Below are 14,178 nucleotides of genomic sequence, written 5' to 3'. Positions count from 1 at the left end.
CTCTTCAGTTCCCTACTTCATAAAATTACTTGTATTTCATATGCATGAGCTAGAAAAAAAATCTTTAAAGATTCAATCAATTCCCTCATTTCATAAATAAGAACATCAAGGCACAGAGAAATTGAATAGCTTATCTAAATATACTTCAACAACTAAGGACAATGGTGAAACTAAAGCCACTGTCTCTTAACACTGAGTCCAATGTTCTTTCTAATATATAATGAAGTCTTCCTTATGGTCTATATTAAATTCAAAAACAGATATTTGGAAAGACTCCTCTTTGAAGGAGATTTTTTTTAATGACAAATCCTAATACCCAATCTGAAAATAAAACTCCAGTGCAGACTTCATTACAACCATGTTCCGACAGGAATAAAGTTCTAGCAAAAATTCAACAGCAGTGAAAATAAACTTTTCTGACAGAATTTGCACAACTAGGGAAAATAAAAGTAGCAATATGATTTTCCTATCCAAGAAATATGTGGAGTCAGCCCAAACCAGAAGTTAATTTTTTTTAAAGAGGCAGAGTCTCTGTCTCCCAGGCTGGAATGCAGGGACACAATCATAGCTAACTGCAGCCTCGAACTCCTGGGCTCAAGTGATCCTCCCACCTCAGCCTCTGACTAAAGGCAGGCACCAACCACCATGCCCAGCTGTGTGCATATGTGTGCGTGTGCAAGCGTGTGCAGTGACAGGGTCTCACTATGCTGCCCAGGCTAGTCTCCTGGCCTCAAGCAATCAATCCTCCCACCTCTGCCTCCTATATAAGTTAAATATTTCTATAATTTTCAAACAATAGTAAACAAAACATTTGCCCAGTTAAAAATAAATTAAATTGGCTGCTCTGTCTATGGAGTAGCCCATCCTTTGTTTCTTTCCTCCTCTAATAAACTTGCTTTCACTTAAAAAAAAAATCAATTAATGTTTACCATGTACTACTGATTTCTAGAAGATACTTAGCTTCTGCGTTACCAACTTTCCAATCTTAAGCATGAGCTCCATTTGAAAGTATCCATATCTGTAAAAACAAGATTCGTTTGGGTGCAGTGGCTAACACCTGTAATCCCAACACTTTGGGAGGCCAAGGTAAAAGGATTGCTTAAACGCAGGAGTTTGAGACCTGCCTGGGCAACAAGTAAGACCCCATCTCTACAAAAATTAAAATTTAGCCTAGCGTAGTTGCTTACACCTGTAGTCCCAACTCATGCCCATAGTTTCAGCTACTCAGAAGGCTGGGACAGGAGGATCACTTCAGCGTAGGAGTTTGAGACTATAGTGAACTATAATTGTGCCACTGCACTCCAGCCTGGACCACAGAATGAGACCCTGTCTCAAAAAAAAAAAAAAAAAAAAAAAAACCTAACTTACAAATCTGACATAAAGATTAAAGAAAATATACGAAAACACTCATCATATATTCTCTATTATTTTCTTCCTTTTTTCCTAAATAAGAAAAACTTCCATGTGGGGGCATGCAAAATATTTTAGATACATTTAAAAGAGTATGTCCTAAATACGGAAAACACAAATTATTCCTAATCTTATTATTTTTTATAAAGGGCCTTTATTAAAGAACGTATTCTTACTTTAAGACATCATTCCCTCTGCTTTCGCATCTTATTTCTCAACACTTCCTGGTATTTTGTTTATATTTTCTCTCATGGAATTTGTTACCTTGCCATGGACAACATTCATTCAACAGGCATATAATTTTATTAAGGACCAAATGCACTTCAAACACTGGAGACACAAACATAAATAAAATATAGTAATTTGTTCTCAAGGAGTACATCTTCTATTGAAAGAGACAGATACGTAAGCAAATGATTGTAAAACACTTTATGCAATCATGAACAATACGTGAGAAGATTAAAAAAAAAGAAAAACTACCTAATGACAGGGGAGGTAAGAGAGCAAGTCTATACGTGATGTTACAGTTTGAATGTGTCTTCCTCAAAGTTCATGTGTTGGACACTTAATCCCCACGCAACAGTGGCAACAGTGGTGAGGGGTAAGACCTTTAAGAGGTGATTATGTCCTGGGGGCAGAGCCCTCATGAATTAATGCCACTGTCACAGGAGTGGGTTCCTGATAAAAGGATGATTTCTGCCCACTTCCCTCTTGCTCTCTCTCACTCACTCTCTTGCCATTCTACCTTTCTCCATGGGATGACACAGCAAGAAGGTCTTCATCAGATAGATGCCAGTGTCATGCTCTTGGACTTCTCAATCTCCTGAACCATGAGCCAAATACATTTCTATTGTTTATAAATTAACCAGTCTGTGGTATTCTAACAACAAAAAAATTGACTAAGACATGTGGATGTGGGCTACCCTCAGCTGTTAACAAGTAAAATACAAGAACCTGAAGATCAGGAAACACTATTAGAAATAACATTAAGTGAAAAAACTCAAAGTAATTCAAGCAAACATTTACAGTAAACAGAGATGGTAGAAAACAAAATCTCAAACTACATATTATAGAAACTAAATCTATATAAACCCATTATAATATTGGAGGAATATTCTGAGATTGTGAATTTGACATTTTATCAAGAAAGCCCAAAAGAAGTATTAACAAGAGAAAATAAATATTTCATAGCCCTGAAAATCTTCTTATAAAACCCAAGAGAAACTGTGTAAAAGTATTATAGCTTTTAGAGCAAATAAACTAGTACTTGAACCATTTTGAATTCCCTGAAACATTTAACTACATCCAATAAATACTTTTCACTTATTATGGACATTACACATTATGTCACCTCCTGAAATGTCCAATCCTCACTGACCTACATGAAAATCAGGACTCACACTTTGGCATTCCGCATTTTAACTATGCCATAATAATACTCCTCATTTCTGAGAAGAATGAAACATACTGAGATATTCAGTGACTTTATAATGCTGAACTAATAAAAGCAAAGTCACTGTTATTTTGTTTCAAATCAAAATCAGACTTTAAACAAGCGTATACAAAATGTTATCTGATAAGCCGCCCCAGAATATACAGCCTCTTCTAAATTACTGTATCTGTGAAAGGCACAGAAAATGATGAAAACTGAGACTGTCAAAAAAAATAAGAGCCATCACGAAGCTACTGTCAGAATCTGAAAGAACTTACTAAAAAAAAAAAATCTAGATTTTCCAGAACAACGCCTTACTTCATGAAACAAAAAATGTCCAAACTATTACCTTATCCCAATTGTACCCTATCTCAAGGACCGAATGTTCTGTCTCCATGAGAAAATGGGACAGAGACCTCCATGCAGTTCAATCTCCCTTTCCACACAGTTCCTTCCTAATTCTTACCTTTTTAGCTACATTTTGTCAGAAGAGCAACTCTTGGAGTATTTGTGCGAGTGAAGTTTGATGAGCAACTGCATTCTGTGTGATAAGAGGCAAGACAAAAAGAATCTCAGTGACTGTCCACACTTCTAAATGTACCCTGAGTTTGGGAATTACACAAAACCCTATTCTAGCACCAAAACAGTTTGAGACTACTGAAGAGGCTACCATTATAACAGAGGAAACTAGACTGAGAGCTGTATAGATCAATTTGTTCTCTCCAACTACAAAGATGAAAAGGGTATTCATTCAGTATACAAGTGGACCAAAAAGAAATGCAGCAAAGGCATCTACACCAGTCTGTTGTTGACAAATGTCAAATATAAACAGACCTCACAATAATTCATGTCTGAGTAAACGGAAGTGGGAAAAAGAATCATGAGCAATTTATAAGGGAAATGGAACATCCAGCGGACTTATTAGAGGATAAAACAATGTGACGTTGCCCACATTGGAGCAGAAAGCCCCAAATAAAAAACAGTATAGAGAAAAAAAAAAAAGATCTAGAAGAGGGATGAGACAAAGAAAGATGACAAGAAAATTAAAATTGCAATAGTGAGATTTGAAATCTCTACCCTTGTAATAAAACTGAATCAAGCAAAAAAACACAAATCATGACATAAAGAACTTGAGAAACTCACTAAAGCACACTGCAGCCTGGATTAGCCACATTTTAAGTGCAAGAGTCATATACAACTAGTGGCTCTGGTATTGGACAGCGCACAGGTTTGAGTGATTACGTCTAGCACAATGTCACACGGCTAGTTAGTAGAATTAAGATGCAGCCTTATTTATAACTCCAATGCTTATATTCTTCCCCTTTGAGGAAACTATCAAAGGTAGACATATACCTGACCCTCAAGTATTCAATTCAGACTAACAAAATTCTCACTGGAGGGTGAAACTTATTAGCTATTCAAATAAACAGCTCATAAGCTGGGTTTTTCTTTTTTTTTTTTTAACTCACAAAGCCCATTTATATAATGCCATTATATAAAATAGATGTCAGTTTTAAAAAAAAAGTTTTTAATTCTTGAGATCTATTATGTACACAAAGTATACCTTATGTATATTACTTTATGTATATCAGCATATAACAACATGTATATTATAACGACTTCTGGTTTTGGGTACTGCAAAATCATAGATACTATAAATAACCATAATTAAAACCAAACTACACATTTAATATGTCCTTATCTATAAAGTGTATCTATAGTGCTTAAAAATTCTGGATTATTTATGAACTACTTAATAGAAAGGAATATATTGGTTTCCTCATGAAAATATACTAAATTCATGTAATACCACTAATATAAATTAAAGCATTAATTAAATATAGTATATATTTCTTACTAATCCATGGCCATGTCACCCAGAAACCTAGAATTTATCTTGGACTCTCTTTTCTTTCTACTTTAGCCCCATATTTAACCAACCACCATTTTCTGTGAAACTTAATAGTTTAACCCCTCTTGAATCAACCACCTTTCTCCACTAATTTATCTCATTCTCCACTATCACCACTGTCGTCTAAGCCAATATATCCTCTGTGACCCAGACCTCCTCTTAACTTGTTATCCTCCTGCTTCTCACCATCCAGTAAGTAATCACTGCAACCAAAGTGATTAATTTTTTTTAGTTTAAAGTGATCATGTCATTCTCTTGCTTTTATTACAATCCTTCAATAACTTCTCTTAGTATTTATGATAAAGACCAAAATACTTAACTACAAACTGTCTAGAATCCTGACTAGAATTTGCAAACTCAACAACAACCAGGTTAAATATCGATTCATTTATATTTACTTATTTCGCACTCTGAGTGGCACATGCCCCCTCTAGAGGGAGCAGCTGCTACTAGATTGTGGCTTGAATATTACCATCTGAAAATACATTGGATAATAACCTCTAATTTTTCAAGAGAAATCAGAAATCCAGACTTCTACATGAAATCTCCCGAACTGTGAATGCTGACAACTAATTCGAACTTTTGTAACAACAAGAAAGAGGACAAAAAACTTGTAAGCAGGCCAAACCTGACCTCTCATCTAGTCTCATCACCTAGACCCACACACTCTGCAACAGCCATACTTAACATTTCTCAGATCCTCAGTGATGCCAAGCTTTTTTGCCTTAGGGCTCTCACACATGTTGTGTCTTCTGCTTTGACCATAACTCCCCTCAACCTCCAATTCCACTTCACTAAGTGATCTCCTACTCATTCTATGTTTCTGAGGCACACTTCCTCAATGAAGTCTTCCTTATTGCCACTGCCCCTCCACCCCAAACTCCATAGACCAAGTCACTCATTACATGCTCTGATAGCACTGAGTACAACTTCATAACATTCATCACACCTCAAAATCAAAATTATTTATTTAATGCCCATCATCTCTCCCTAGATGGAAAGTTCCATAAAAGCAGGGCCTGCCACAGTAGGCACACATTTGTTGCCAACCGGTTATAAAATGTTCCTTTAGACAGTAAGATTCTAGTATATACATTTAAATATTAATCAAACTGTACCCAACTTTTCAGAAAATATACAGTATTTAAAGGAAAGTAGGTTCCGAATAAAAATATTCCATTACAATTATAATCACTGATGATGATAATAAACATTTATTGATCACTTACTAAATGTCAGGAACCATGTTAAGTGCTTTGCATGTACTATCTCTTTCAATAAAACAATCTGTACAGTAGATACATGCCACTAGCATACAAAGGAAACAACACAGAGTTTCAAAATTTCTCAGTATCATAAATCTAATCAGTGGCAAACTAGGGTATGAATCTATACTGTCTGACTCCAGAACTTAAACACCAAATTATTATACTAATCTATTAATAAAGAAATACTAACTAAACAAGTATCTCTTAAGTACTGCAAATAAGAAATCGTGGCCATGACTTATTTTCCATTATTTATCAGTTAAAGTAACATTCCTCAGCTCTCTATCCTGTACCCTTACACGCACACACACTAAATTAAGATAAACTGACAATTTGTTTTTTCTAAATTAGGTAAGGTCTGACCCATACCCAAAATACGTAGGATCTTAGTACCAACTGTAAAAATGCTATTTTTCTGAGTTATTTTTAAATAAGTTAATGTTTATACATTTGATATTTTGTTTCCACATTTGAAACATACACTTAATTTAAAATGTATTTCCTTGCTCAAAGTAAAAGAAAGTTTATTACTACAGACTCTTTTCTGATACAGTAAACAGCAGCAAATAATACGCTAAAGCAAATGTAAACTGATATAACCACAGAAATATAAAGAGATAATACAAGGATCCTTTGCTACCTGAACTCTATTTGAATTCTCGTTTTCCAAAACTCAGGAACCGAACAGATTCCAAAAACTGCATTAGAATCTATCCAGACTCACATGTATCTCTTGCTATCCAGACTCTTACTAGCCAAAACTCAGGGCATGGCTCACAAACCACTCCTTGCTATCAGAAAAATAACCAATCTCTCATTCCAAACTCAGGAACCCAGTAGTTTTAGATAGCTAAATATATATGCATATATATCCAAGGGCTTTATAAATTTAAGAATTCTTGTTTACACTATTTATACAGACTATTAAAAATGTGAATGAAAGGCACATATCTGTATTTTCATTCAAATTTCATATTTTAACTCCATTTACTGAGAATTTTTGTGTAAATGTTTCTCAACTAAAATGTGGTCATATTTTAATCTTTTAGACCATGCAAAATGTGTTTTTTAAACTGCTTAGTACATGACAGATACTATTAATAATAGAGCTAAGTAATGTTAATGTGTGAGTGCTGTGAAACAGCTCTAAAAACAACCTTAACACATTTTCTCAATATATTTCATAGGTTATACAAATATCATGGGAAATAAGATTTTCAAGGAAAACTACTTTCACTGTTAATTTTTCAATAACATATTTCACAGATCATGTTAGTGTTTATTCTTAAAGTCACAACAAACACAGGGTAAAATTAAAGAAAGAAATCCAGTACAGTAGTTGAAAATGGGAAAAATTCCAAATTAACAACTACTCCATAAAGTTCACCCAAAAGTCAAAGAACCATCACACAAGTAATGAATTAACTAGGTTGAGAAAAAAAGAAAAACCAGTTCTCATAAAACAGTGCATTTTCCCAAATACTTAATGTAGGCTCACATGTGAACCTAAGCTTTTTCGGTGCTTGACAAAAAGTTAAAACTATCATCAGATGGGAACTGAATTCAAGCATATGATTTTTTTCCCACATACTCAAGAATTATTTCAAGAAACAGGGAAAAGATGGCAGGTTTAAGAAAAGTCAACTACTTTCCCAAACTCTTCTTTTGAGTACAAATATAAAAATTATGAAAATTGTAACTAAAGCTCCCATTTTATCCTAGTTTGGCTATGCTCTCCCCAGAGCTCACTTTAGATTTAGTGATCTGAAAGAATGTGAACCCCTTAATCAACCAAATTCTAACAGCTGCTTGACACAGTCCATCTATTACATTAAAAGAGAGAGCAAAATTAAATTTTACAAAAGTCAGTCTTGTCTACAAGCCTCACAAAGTGCAATAACTTAGGATTCAATACCTTTTAACTGATTTCATATAGAGCACCAACACACATCCCCAAAAAAAAGAACAAAAACCAGGATATTTTCACGTTAAGAAATGACAGGTATATTCTGCCCACGTTTGTCATCCTAAAAGGCTAAGATTCACCACTAAGCTTCAACTACAAGCCAGAAAACGAGAGCCCTCTGGGAGAGCAAACCCAAAAAAGCTGTCAAGGTTCAATGCTTTGATTTCACATGGTGGCACAAATGACTGACTGCAACACGTTCTTAATAAATGCAGGCACAGCTTATGTCACCATTTCTTTAGGTTAAGTTTTCGTACCTCCCTTCCCAGATGTCCACATTAGACACAACTCTGAACCCAAATGTTTTTCTTATATAAAACCAAAGAGAAGAACGACTTAGATAGGACTCTATGAGTCCCTCCAGTCTATGGTTTTATTCAGCCTGTGTTGAAGTAACAATACAATTCCTACGACTCGGAAAATTACATTTTACTGCAAGGAGAAAAAAAAAGACAGATTCGATCCAATCACCGTACCTTGCTCTGCCAAATGTTAGTACCAGAACTTCTGAAATAAACAAACCTGTGTCTATGTTCATCGGGTCCATGGATCAGGAAGACTCCAGGGTTTTTAGCCCCTTTACCGGCATCTACATGTGGAATTAACACATCTTCTAAACCCAAATCAAAGCGTTTGTGTTTTGAAGAGTCTGGAAGGAAAAAGAATGCCCCAAAACACAGGGTGATGAAGGCACTAAGAATAAGGAGAAGAATAAACTTCTCAGAAAGTCTCAAGGTAGCCCTGTGATGTGGGAAGGAGGGCGGCCCCAGGTTCAGAGGTGGTATCCTACGTCCAGAGAGGGGCAGCAGGGCTGGGGTAGTCATCGTTTACGCTCTCGGAGAGAATACTTTAAAAAGTTCTCATCTTATGTCAAATGTACAATACATTGAACTGTCTTCAAAATCTTGGCCGAAATGGGAAAACTCAATTTCGCTCCTCTTAAAGGATTGTTGTGCTTTTTAAGAGGGCACGTCGTTCACGCCCGTCCATTTCCACTCAGAAACGTGTGTGACCTCCCCCAAACGATCACAAGTTTAGGTTCTGCGATATCCTCTTTAACATCTGTACTGCACTGGGTTATTACAAGCCTCCTCTTCATTCCTAGGGGTAGATCAGGCAAGCCACACTGCAGAAAAGCTGCAAGGTGGGTTCTTCCATTCCTGCACCTCGGTGAGATGCTCAAACGTAGTCTTCCGCCCCGAAAGGGAGCCTGGCGACATCCGAGGAGTTGTAGAAGGTTCACTTGATCTCCTCCGACGCTTCTATTCCAGAATCTCTTAACCTTAGCGGTGAAAAATATAAGGGTCTCCCACGGACGTCTGCGAACAGGGAGGAAGGTCTCCCACCTCGCTGGGAAGCCGAAGCAGGGGCGCTGGGCGAAGTAGCAGGAAGGAGTTCTCGGCCGCCCGCGCTTCCCGGCGCTGCCTGGCAGGAGCCCGGCGCCCGGCTGAGTTCTGAGGCTGCCCACTCGACGGGTGGCGCGAAGGGCAATCGCGTCCGAAATACCTGAGCCCGGCCAGCCGCCGCGGCCGCCGCCGCTGTTGCTACCGCACGAGTCTGTCAGGGAGCGGAACTTCCTGCTCCAGCGGCCACTGAGAAGCCCCGGCGTGTACCGGGGGAGGGGAAGCGCGGCGGCCGCCCCCGCCGAGCTCCTCCTCCGCCGCCGCCTCCTCCTCCTCCTCTCCGCGGCCGGTTCAGTGAACCTCGGCGCGTGCTCCCCGAGCTAGGCCGCCGGCCGCAGTGGCCGAGCCCCCGCGCCTAAGAAGCCGAGCCGCGGCCCACGCTCCGAGAGCCCAGGGCAGGCGCTGGCTCATTCCTCACTCAGCCCTGGAGCGGCGGGAGGCCCGGGGCGCGCGGGAGCAGCCGCGCCTCGGGCAGGCAGAGGTCGGCCGCGTCTCCTTCCTGCCCGGCCGCGGGGGCCTCTTTCGCGCCGCCTCCGGTGGCTCGCAGCTGCTCGCTCTGGCGGCGGCTGCCGAAGAGGCAGCGCACCCACGCCGCGCGGGGCTGCGGCCCGGTCCCGGTACCCTGCCTCCCCAGGCCTGGTGAGCGCAGCAGCTGCTGGGCCGACACCCGTTGGGCTCACGCCGGAGAGGAACCGGAGGGCGGGGGCGACGGGGCCCGGGCCGGCCTACCGGCCCCGACTCGCGAGTGGGCGTCCCCGGGCGGCGGAGTGTAAGGTGCGCGCGCACGCTCCCGGCCCCGCTGCCGCCGCCCCTCCCCCACCCCGCCCGGCCGCCCGGGCTCCGGCCTCTCGCCGCCGCCGGCTCCAGCAGCCGGAAAGCGTCCTGCTGCCTCCGCCGTCTGAGCGCGAAAGAAGAGAAGGTCGCCGATCGGCGCTGCCCGGAGAACTTCACCGGTGCCCAGGGCCTTGCCACCGCCAGTTCGTGGGGTTGACCCAGCGTTTAGGCGAGAGGGAGTGAGGGGGTGGGTCGCGAAGGTTTCGCTGTAATTTAGTGTCACGGGAGTTAACGGCTTCTGATGGCTTAGGTTAATGTTTAGTGTGATTCTGTGGAAGTCTTGTCTTCAGTGATAGATCATCAGGCCCGAGGATACAGCAACAGGGTCTCAAACTTCCATGCAGCCCATCCTCACGAGGCTCCATTAATGGAGAGAGGGCGCACCAACATGTGCCATGTTTTGTGTTTAAAATAAAGTGGTGACCCTGCTCCTTCAGCTGGGCTTCCTTTCACAGGAATCTAGGTACCCCCGATATGACAGGCGCCTCTTCTTGGTTCAGTTTCTGGGGCACGTTCTATCATCTTCACACACCTCACCACCACTCTTCCCATAAAAGAAAAAAATAGGGATGAATAAGGAGGTGCTGAAACCCAAAAGGCAACAATATTGTTTACGTTCAGGCTTGAAAACATTCTGAATCAATTCTGTTCTCCATAGTATTGAGAAGAGCCATGTTGTGATTAAGTGCAAAAGATTTCCTTGCAAGATACATAGACTCATGCATCCGATTTACTTGCAGGTTGTTTTTGCTCTAATATTGTCATTCCGTGTACACATCCTTTACTGATGACTGGGAATTGGAGAGGAGGCCCTTAAATGTCAGGAGAGTAAGTCAGCCTTAGCTTAAAAATCAAGCAAAAAAATCTCATGTTCATTGGCACACTTGGTAACTACATTCCAGTCTCCCAGTCTGCACTATTTCTAGAAGCTCTGCATATCTGACTGCCTACCACATGACAAAAGAAGTCATTGTCATTGATCCTGCTTCAGCAAATAAAAAGTAAAAACGTTGAGGGTCACCTCTCACCAGTTTACCGAGGGAGACTGGTAAGCAAGGAGTGCCCAGTCCCTAGTGAGATTTACGGTGGACAGTTGTGAAGAGTATATGTAAAAAACTTTCAGCCTTCCCAATGTGTCTCTATAAAATGTGCCAAATTTAAGAATAAGTCTCTAATGTTGAGACTTTGTGAGCCAAAGGAGGGGGAAAGAAGAACACACTGTTTTCCTGCTGTTGAGATCATTATTTTCCATGAAGAGTTCACAGGGAAAGTAAATACTGAACTCTGAATGAAATAGCAAGTTATATAAGTCTTGGAAAGTAAATATTACCTAGGTCAACACCAGACTTAACCACAAGAGATTTCAATCATGAAACCTGACATAATGTAGTTGACAAGTGTAGCTTGAGCAAGTAAGACCTCACGGCTGATGGAGAAGACCCCTTTTTCTTTGCTTGTCTGTTTTGCAAAATTCATTTTTCCTTCATGAGAGTAAAAACAATTTAGGGGTTATTGCAGATGTCCAAATGCAGCCAGCAATTTTAAAGTCATTGATGATACCATCAGTTATACTCCTACACTACCAATGAAAATATTGTATATGTAGTATTACATATATCCACTCTTCTAAAGGCAAGTCTGAGTTTTTCAAGAATTGTGTTGTTTAAAAAAAAAAAAAGCAAGTTGCAAATGTATTCATTATGATTATATGCACTTAAAAACACAAAAAGACAGAGAATATTTGAAAAAGATTGCACCTGTTCTGTTAAGATACTGGTATTACATATGATTTTCTGCATTGTGTTCTGTTGTATTATATTTACCATTAAATAAAAATTACAAAGGAATTGGTGCCTGAAAAAGTTAAGGTCAGATTTCAGATAGGTGGACTGAGTCGTATCAAGATGAACACACAGACCGGCCCATCTGAAGGCAGTCAGCAGAAACAGTATGCAGCCTGTTCTATGTATGTGTGTATGTGTGTGTACATGTACAATAGGGAAGGGTTTCATTCCAGAGAGTCTAAAGAGAGTATTTCATTTTCAAAGAGTAGTTAACCTTTGATCAGAGATTCCAAAGTGATGATTTCCCTTTTACAAATCCATATAAATTAATATTTTAGAAATCAGAATTAATAAATTACTAAACAAAATTTACTCCTACAGATTTACAGGACCACTCCTAAGATCCACTCGTGTATTGCAATATGGAAGTTACTTGTATTTGTTCAACCATATGTTTTCTATTATTGAAACCATTTTCACACCTATTATACACACAAACACACACATGCACGCACACACACACACACACGTAGCTCTGTTTTAAGTGAAACTGAAGTGCTACAGAAAAAAAAGCTGGTATGCAAAAAGAGGCTTTTGATTTACTTATGTAACCTGTTCCAACTGGTGCCCAAAATGTACAAGGAAGATAGTAGAGGAGAAATTACTGGACGTAACCATTGAATGTGTAGGGAAACAACAGGCTTCAGCCCTGCTCCTTCCGCTCTTGCTTTCCTCTATGAGGCATTTTCCTCAGAGGTCAGGGATAAACTGAGGTTCAGTGCTATGAAACCCTCAAGTGAGATCCATGAAAGTCAGCAAAGCCAAAAAGCTTGGATGCCTCTCTAAGCCAAAGTATTTGAGGCTCATTTGCTTATAAAAGACTCATTTGTTGGAGGACTACTATTTGACAAATCCTGTACTAGGTGCTAGAGATTTGGAAAAATAAGTCAGAATCCTTATGCTCAGTGAGTTTGCAGTCTGGTGTGGAGGAATAGATGAACACTGATAATTACAGGACGGTGGGAAGAATGCTGTTGGAGCAGTGTCACAGGCTTTATGGGAACACTGAAGGGGCCACCAGAGTGAGAGGAGGTGGATTGGGAAAGTGTCAGGGAAAGTTACCCAATCCAGGGTCACCTGAGCTGAGCCTTGAACTATAAGAGAAGGATCATGCTTCAGCCTAGGGAACAGAGCATGCGCAGGCACCCATAGCTAGTTTTTCCTGCCATTTACGCAGAAAATTTCCTGCTCTACTCTTCCAGTAAATAGCTTGCCTGGCCCTAATCTGGCAACACTCTTGAGTTGGGAAAGTGAAAATGGTGGGGCAGTGCTTATTACATTGCAAGTAAAATGGGTTCAGAATGACTAATAGGTATTGCCAACATGTTTCTATAATCAGATAGATGGTATTTGTGCTTTCACAGGCAGTACCCTCTTATTTCAGGCAATGTTTTACCTCTTTCAATCCATTAATAAAATGAAGCTCTTTAAATGTATATGACGTACTGCACTAGGAGTCAAAAGACATGGATTTCAAACCTAGCTCAACTCCTTACTGAGTTTCCTTATTGATAAAACATAATAGTCCTTACCTATTTTATAGGACTGTTTAAAGATCCAAGAGCTATTGTTTCTAAAATACTCTAAAGACTTGTTTGTTCTATTCAAAATGATAGGTTGCTGATGGTTGTAGTGTTTGTGTGACTTGGAAACATGAAATTCCAGTTTGTCTAGCATCCCTTTAGAAAACTATCTTTTCCCCAGTCTTAGTCTATGGGTCTATATTGGGATGATCTCTCAACCACCCACCATAGCACTTGATCCCATCATCAACTAGATCCAGGGATGCTAGCCAGATTTGACTAACCTGTGTTCCACATTTCCCTGGCCATAATGATTGGTTTGGAGAAGGGCAAGTGACTCAAACCAAGCTAATCCAAACCCTCCGTAGGTCATTTCCTAATGTCATCAGCAAAAGTGGTATCTCTTCCTTGGAATTACCAGCCCTGAGCATGCTGTAACCTTAGAGCTGCTGATGGCCTTCTTGCCACCATGTGAGGACGTTTGCTACTAATGAAGCAAACAGAGAAGAAAAGAGCTGAAACACTGAGAGAAAAAGTATCCATGTGGTATCACTCGAGCCCCTGGCAAGGGTGGATCTGGGTCTTG

At 40.1% G+C, this 14,178-nt stretch overlaps 1 protein-coding gene across 3 annotated transcripts in view; it reads right to left on the bottom strand.

Annotated features, from left to right (window-relative positions):
• The window catches only part of MAN1A2 (mannosidase alpha class 1A member 2), a 168,260-nt gene extending 158,666 nt beyond the window's left edge, over window positions 1-9,594 (bottom strand). For 2 of the 3 annotated variants that reach the window (XM_017946193.3, XM_017946194.3), the window contains exon 1: window positions 8,511-9,594. In XM_017946193.3, coding sequence (XP_017801682.1) covers window positions 8,511-8,812 — 302 coding nt within the window. In that variant the 5' untranslated portion in view covers window positions 8,813-9,594. Of the gene's footprint in view, window positions 1-3,308; window positions 3,384-8,510 lie in introns of all 3 variants that reach the window. The other variant, XM_021922698.2, reaches the window with a different exon arrangement.
• Window positions 9,595-14,178: the final 4,584 nt, after the last annotated feature.

This window comes from Papio anubis, chromosome 1 (assembly GCF_008728515.1).
Source record: "Papio anubis isolate 15944 chromosome 1, Panubis1.0, whole genome shotgun sequence".
In the NCBI taxonomy this organism is placed as follows: domain Eukaryota; kingdom Metazoa; phylum Chordata; class Mammalia; order Primates; family Cercopithecidae; genus Papio; species Papio anubis.
The sequence above is the reverse complement of the archived record's forward strand: the minus strand, read 5'-3'. Positions and strand labels throughout refer to the sequence as shown.